The following is a 6,257-nucleotide window of genomic DNA, read 5'->3' on the forward strand; positions in this document are numbered from 1 at the left end:
GCGCTTGGCTGAAAGAAAGGAAATTTTAAAAAAAGAAGCAGCTTCCACTCGCCAAATAATTCTATTTATTTTTTTTTATCTTTTAGAGACAGGGTCTCATTCTGTTGCCCAAGCTGCAGTGTAGTGGCATGATCATGGCTCACTGCAGCCTCTACCTTCCAAGCTCAAGTGATCCTCCCAAATAGCTGGGACTAGAGGCATGTGTCACCACACCTGGTTGATCTCTGTATTTTTTTTTTTTTTTTTTTTTTTTTTTTTTTTTTTTTTTTTTTTTTTTTTTTTTTTTGAGAAACAGGGTTTCATCATGTTGCCCTGGCTGGTCTTGAAGTCTTGAGCTCAAGTGATTCGCCTGCCTCAGCCTCCCAAAGTACTGGGATTACAGGCATGAGCCACCACGCCTGGCCCCAAGTTATTCTAAAATAGTCGTTCTTAACCCTGGCTGCACATTGCACTTACCATGGAAGTTTCAAAAATATTGATGCATGCATCCCACCCACAGAAATTCTGGCTTAATTAGAATTGGATGGGTCCTGGGCATGACGGCTTTTAAGCCTCCCAGATGACTGTAATGTATGGCAAGGGTTAAGAACCCTGCTCTAGTTTGGCATAGGTTTCTAAGCACCCATACATTGATCCTAAACACAGTCTCCTGAATAAATGGCTGGTCACTGACAAGAAATGAATATCAGTTTGAGAGAAGTATTTTAGTAAAAATCCAAGTAGGTTGATTTGCACTCATGGTATGGCTGTAGTACAGTAACATCAGTATCTAAACCCATAGGAGATGTAAAACTAGGGTAGAGGGATTCAGTCATTATCAACACACACACACAAAAATGGAACAAAGGAAGAAACAAGCATGTGAGCTCAACTCAGAAGCTCCCCAACCAACCTTGGGGGAATTTTCTTTTTAATGGAAACAATTGACTATTGGGAGCAGAGAGGAAGCAAGTGTCATCCTTTGTTCCAGAATTGAGAAGAATCCACAGTAAATATCCATTTCATGTTTATAATGGGTAAGAAATGTTTATCCCACAGTGGTTTTTCAGAGAACAAAATTAAAATCAATACAATATTGATTCTTGTCTTTGTAAAATATATCACCAAATATTTGTATATGACTTTGAAATGTCAAAGGTATTAAAAGAATGAAGTACACCCTCCCTTTTTTTTTTTTTTCTTTTTCTTTTTCTTTTTCTTTTGAGACGGAGTCTCACTCTGTCGCCCAGGCTGGAGTGCAGTGGCCGGATCTCAGCTCACTGCAAGCTCCACCTCCCGGGTTCACACCATTCTCCGGCCTCAGCCTCCCGAGTAGCTGGGACTACAGGCGCCCCCCCCCTTGCCCCGCTAGTTTTTTTTTTTTTTTTTTTTTTTTTTTTGTATTTTTTAGTAGAGACGGGGGTTCACCATGATAGCCAGAATGGTCTCGATCTCCTGACCTCGTGATCCGCCCGTCTCAGCCTCCCAAAGTACTGGGATTACAGGCTTGAGCCACCGCGCCCGGCCCACCCTCCTTTTTTAGTGAGACGAAGGCAACTCAAGGTTACAAATGATCCCTCCTCTGGACCATTTTCTATACTGTGACAGAAGGACTTTCTCAACCGCAACTCTGATCTGGTCCCTCCTCTGCTCCACATCCTCTGTCAGTTCTCTATGGCTTCCCTACGGGGCCTCCATGCCCACTTCTCCAGCTTTCCCTCCCTCTGCGCCTCCTACCACAATGTGCTCCAGCCGCACACAGTTCCTCAGACAGCACTGCTGTGTCTCACCTCTTAAACTTTATCTGCGCTGCTCCCTCTACCAGGATGGCTTCTTTCATGTGCCCCAGTCCTCTCAGTATTGGAAAAACTTGTCACATCTTTCAAGATTCAGTTCAAGGTAACTTCAACTATGAACCTTTCCCTGACCTATCCATATGACCACTCCCTCCTTTGTTCACTCATTCTCACTAACATGATGCCTTACACTTGATACATTTACATGTTTACCTGTCTAAATTTTCCTCCTACATCCTGAGTCCTTTGATATCAGAGACTGTATTTTATCCATTTATATGCCCAGCACTTATAAAAGCGATTGGTATAAGTTTTTTCTATTTTATGAATTGAATTTAACTGAATGTATTGAATGAATAATTTTATCTCTCCATAAATAATCTCCCTCTCCATCTGCCTCTCTGTCAACAGAAACATACATACGCACCCCAGGAAGGAAGAAAGGAAAAAGAAAGCATCCAGAATGGAACAGTTCTTGGGATAGTTCCATGATCGGTAGGGCTGTCTGTCTTACCATTGATGTTCTGTGCCCAGTGACTGAAGGCAGAGGTGAGGGGCTGTTTTCCCAGTGAGGAAAATCCAAGCAGGAGCTATTCCGAGAACCAGAACTTCCTGAGTCACTGTGCAGATGTCGCTTTTCAGACAACAATCTGGACAGAAAGCTGGCCTTGCGACTACCCGGGCGAGATCTCTCTATCCAGACCCCACTCTCTCTCACGCTGCCTTCACTGTCTCTGCAGTGACTATGAAGATCTGTGAGAGGCTCACCTGAGGGTTCTGGGTCCTGGGACTGCTCCCAGGTTCCTATTGCATAGGATGGACAGTTTCTAGGAGCCGTAGTTGTACCTAGCCAGGACTGAGACATTGTATTCTGCAGGCCAAATGAAGACTGGTCTGATTGCTGTCCCAGGTGCTGATTTCCAGCACTGCCAGCCCAGGGACATGGGCTGTGAACATGGAGCTGTCCGATGTGCTGATCCTTCTCAGACCAGTCTTTTTTCCCATTGGAAGGGTCTACTTCAAGTTGCCTGGGCTGTGGGATTTGCCACATGGTTTTAGACTTTGGCACATTAACTCGAATGACTTGCTGTTGATTGTTAGCTTGAAGTGGAGAGATTCTTTCAGGCAAGGAAGAGCAAATCATACACTGCTGGGCCACCGAATATTTCTTCAAATGGAATGGAGGGCCTGTTTCATCCTCAATGCCCTCACCGCTGGATTTCTTATAAAGTGTCCTCATAATTTTTCTGATGCCCAGATGAAATATTTCCAGTATATTGAGTAACAAAGAAATGGCTGCAATGCTGTGCATAAAAAGCATGAAAATTGTCTTCTCAGTGGGCCTGGATACAAAGCAATCCACTGCATTGGGGCAAGGAGGTTGAGTGCATTTGTAAAGGGGGTGCATTTGAAACCCATAGAGAATATATTGGCCTATCATGAATCCTACTTCCAGCACAGATCTGGTCAAGATGTGTAAGACATAAGTACGCAGCAGACATCCTTTCAGAGGGACTTTATGGATCCTCTTCTGCTCCTCTAACCTCCTCAGTTCCCTGTCTATTCTTTGCTGCTCCTCCAAGTCAAGCTCTGGATTCTCCATCTGGGCTCTAAGGTGTGACTTTTTCCTTTGTCTCTCTTTCTCAAAGGCCCTGAGCCTATAAAGTGCATGGCCCATATAGACCAAAGAAGGAGAAGACACAAAGATGATCTGTAAAACCCAGAACCTGATCAGAGAGATAGGGAATGCATCATCATAACAGATATTGTTGCAACCTGGCTGCCGGGTGTTGCAGTCAAATGCTGACTGTTCATCATCCCAGACATCCTCAGCAGCCACACGAAGTACCAGCATTCGAAAGATGAAGAGGATGGTCAGCCAGATTTTCCCCACTATGGTTGAGTGGGAGTGAACTTCCTCTAGGATGCCACCCAATAAGTTCCAATCCCCCATGGTTAAAGACTAATGTCTGAAATATACAGAAAACACTGAGGTTAATAGCACCCATGGTGGTAACATATAGACACAAGCTCAAAAATACAGCAGGTTCTTTTGTATGTCAGCAAAACTATGAAGGATATTCAAGCCCTAATATTTATGGCCCATGCTTAAAATAGGATATTTCCAAAGACATTAATTTTCAAAAAAACACTAAAGACCCCCCCACAATTTCACCACAGTTTATTTCTTCCTATTCTCTTTTACTCTCCCCCACACAGCTGCTTGTTATTCTAGTATACAAATAGGTCTCCATATTTGTACAATTCATTCTAATTGCACAATTGTATTCATTTTTCTATCCATATGAGATACTCTACTTACCATACATCTGACATGATCATAGAAGAGTCTCAATTCCTCAGGAAGTGTTCCCTACCCCTCCCAAGTTGTAGTTATTTTTCCCTTTCCTGAATCCTCACAACACTATTATTAATATTATTCACCTGGGACTGTGCCTAAATGAGTTTTGTGATGGTTGTGGCTTATGTTCCCCTTCCTAGAAAGGTACACCCCTTGCAGATAGAGACACTTTCTAAAGTGTGTTGGTCATTGCACACAGAAGTCATCAATATATAATAGCGAATGGAATTGTCTTTTCACTTTAAAATTATGTTCCTTGACCCTATCACCAAAATACCATCAACAGGCAAAATAAAGTAGATCCTCATAATATATTATCCAGGGCTTTAACTGCAAGACAAAGTATAGGTAAAGAAAATACAAATCAGTCAAGTAAACCCTCAGGAACTGGTTCATATCAGGATAGCGGTAAAGATTAGGCAGACACAGAAACAATACCAGCAATAACACATAATTACATCCATTAAGCCACATCTGGAACATCATGTTTTCATGGAATTTTTGCTAACTTAGAAGAAAAGTGAATATAAACTGCTTATCTAGCAAGCTTAGGATCTGGAAAACAATCAAGGTATAGCTGACATGAACAGGTTACTTGGTTTACCCTGAAAACTAATGTTTTTCAAGATTCAATAAGGTTAAAATACTTAGAAGGTTAAAGCTTTCTAAGATATGGAAGACTTCCAGATAAGAAAGATACAGAGGAAAAATAGGAAATCATTATTAAGTTAAAATAGATAATGAGGCTGGATGTGGTGGCTCATGCCTATAATCCTAGCACTTTGGGAGGTTGAGGTGGGTGGATCACGAGTTCGAGGTGGGTGGTCAGGAGTTCGAGATCAGCCTGGTCAACATGGTGAAATCCCATCTTTAGTGAAAATAGAAAAATTAGCTGGTGTGGTGGCATGCGCCTGTAATCCCAGCTACTCGGGAGGTTGAGGCAGGAGAATCACTTGAACCCAGGGGGCAGAGATTGCAGTGAGCCGTGAGCTGAGATCACGCCACTTCACTCCAGCCCGAATGAAAGAACGAAACTCCATTTCAAAAAAAAAAAAATAGATAATGAAACAATTCTCCCCTTCCATAATTCATTCATTCAGTAATATTTGCTAATACCTTGCTATTGGCTGGGCACAGTGGCTCACGCCTGTAATCCCAACACGTTGGGAGGCTGAGTCGGGCAGATCACGAGGTCAGGAGATTGAAACCAGCCTGGCCAACATAGTGAAACCCCATCTCTACTAAAAGTACCAAAATTAGCCAGGCATGGTGCTGTGCACCTATAATCCCAGCTACTCAGGAGGCTGAAGCAGAATTTCTTGAACCTGGGAGGCGGAGGTTGCACTGAGCCAAGATCCTGCCACTGTACTCCAGTCTGGGTGACAGAGCAAGACTCCATCTCAAAAAAAATAAATAAAAATAAAATAAAATAAAATAAATCAAACCTTGCTATCGCCTAGGCATTGTGCTAGATGCCAGGAATTCAATAACAAGCTATATTTGGTCCGAGACCTCACAGCACTTGATCACTAAGGACTCCCACTAACCTATAAAATGAATCAAGACTGATAATACAAAAATGAATATCAACCAAAAAAAAAATGAGGGAAAAACCTGGAATCCTTAGATTTTTTTCCAACTATCTCCAAACACAACAATTGATTCCAGATGGAACAAAACATTAACTGTAAAAACATATTAAAATAAATTATAAAAGAATATGTTTTTTAATCTTGAAGTAGAGGACTTTTTAAGCACATCAGTGCCAGAAATTATAATTAGAAAAAAATACAGATTCTAGCTGGGCATGGTGGCTCACTCCTGTAATCCCAGAACTTTGGGAGGTGGAGGCGGGAGGACTGCTTGAGCCCAGGAGTTGCAGACCAGGCTGGGAAATATAGTGAGGCCCCCGTCTCTATAAAAAATAAATGTAAAAAGTTGGCCAGGCACGATGGTGAGTGCCTATAGTCCTAGCTACTAGGGAGGCTGATGTGGGAGGATCACTTGAGGCCAGGAGTTTGAAGCTGCGGTGAGCCATAATGGCACTACTGCACTCCAGCCTGGGTGACAGAGTGAGACAGGAAGGAAGGAAGGAAGGAAGGAAGGAAGGAAGGAAGGAA

General features: G+C 42.5%; 1 protein-coding gene across 5 annotated transcripts in view; it reads right to left on the minus strand.

Moving 5' to 3' along the window:
- GJA10 (gap junction protein alpha 10) overlaps nucleotides 1–6,257 on the minus strand; it is a 39,723-nt gene that overhangs the window by 26,438 nt on the left and 7,028 nt on the right. For 3 of the 5 annotated variants that reach the window (XM_017876799.1, XM_017876802.1, XM_017876800.1), the window contains one exon: nucleotides 2,098–3,745. In XM_017876799.1, coding sequence (XP_017732288.1) covers nucleotides 2,098–3,729 — 1,632 coding nt within the window. In that variant the 5' untranslated portion in view covers nucleotides 3,730–3,745. Of the gene's footprint in view, nucleotides 1–1,769; nucleotides 1,898–2,097; nucleotides 3,746–6,257 lie in introns of those variants that run through there. The other 2 variants (XR_001886503.1, XM_017876803.1) reach the window with 2 other exon arrangements.

This window comes from Rhinopithecus bieti, unplaced genomic scaffold, assembly GCF_001698545.2.
Source record: "Rhinopithecus bieti isolate Rb0 unplaced genomic scaffold, ASM169854v2 scaffold_10354, whole genome shotgun sequence".
Taxonomy (NCBI): domain Eukaryota; kingdom Metazoa; phylum Chordata; class Mammalia; order Primates; family Cercopithecidae; genus Rhinopithecus; species Rhinopithecus bieti.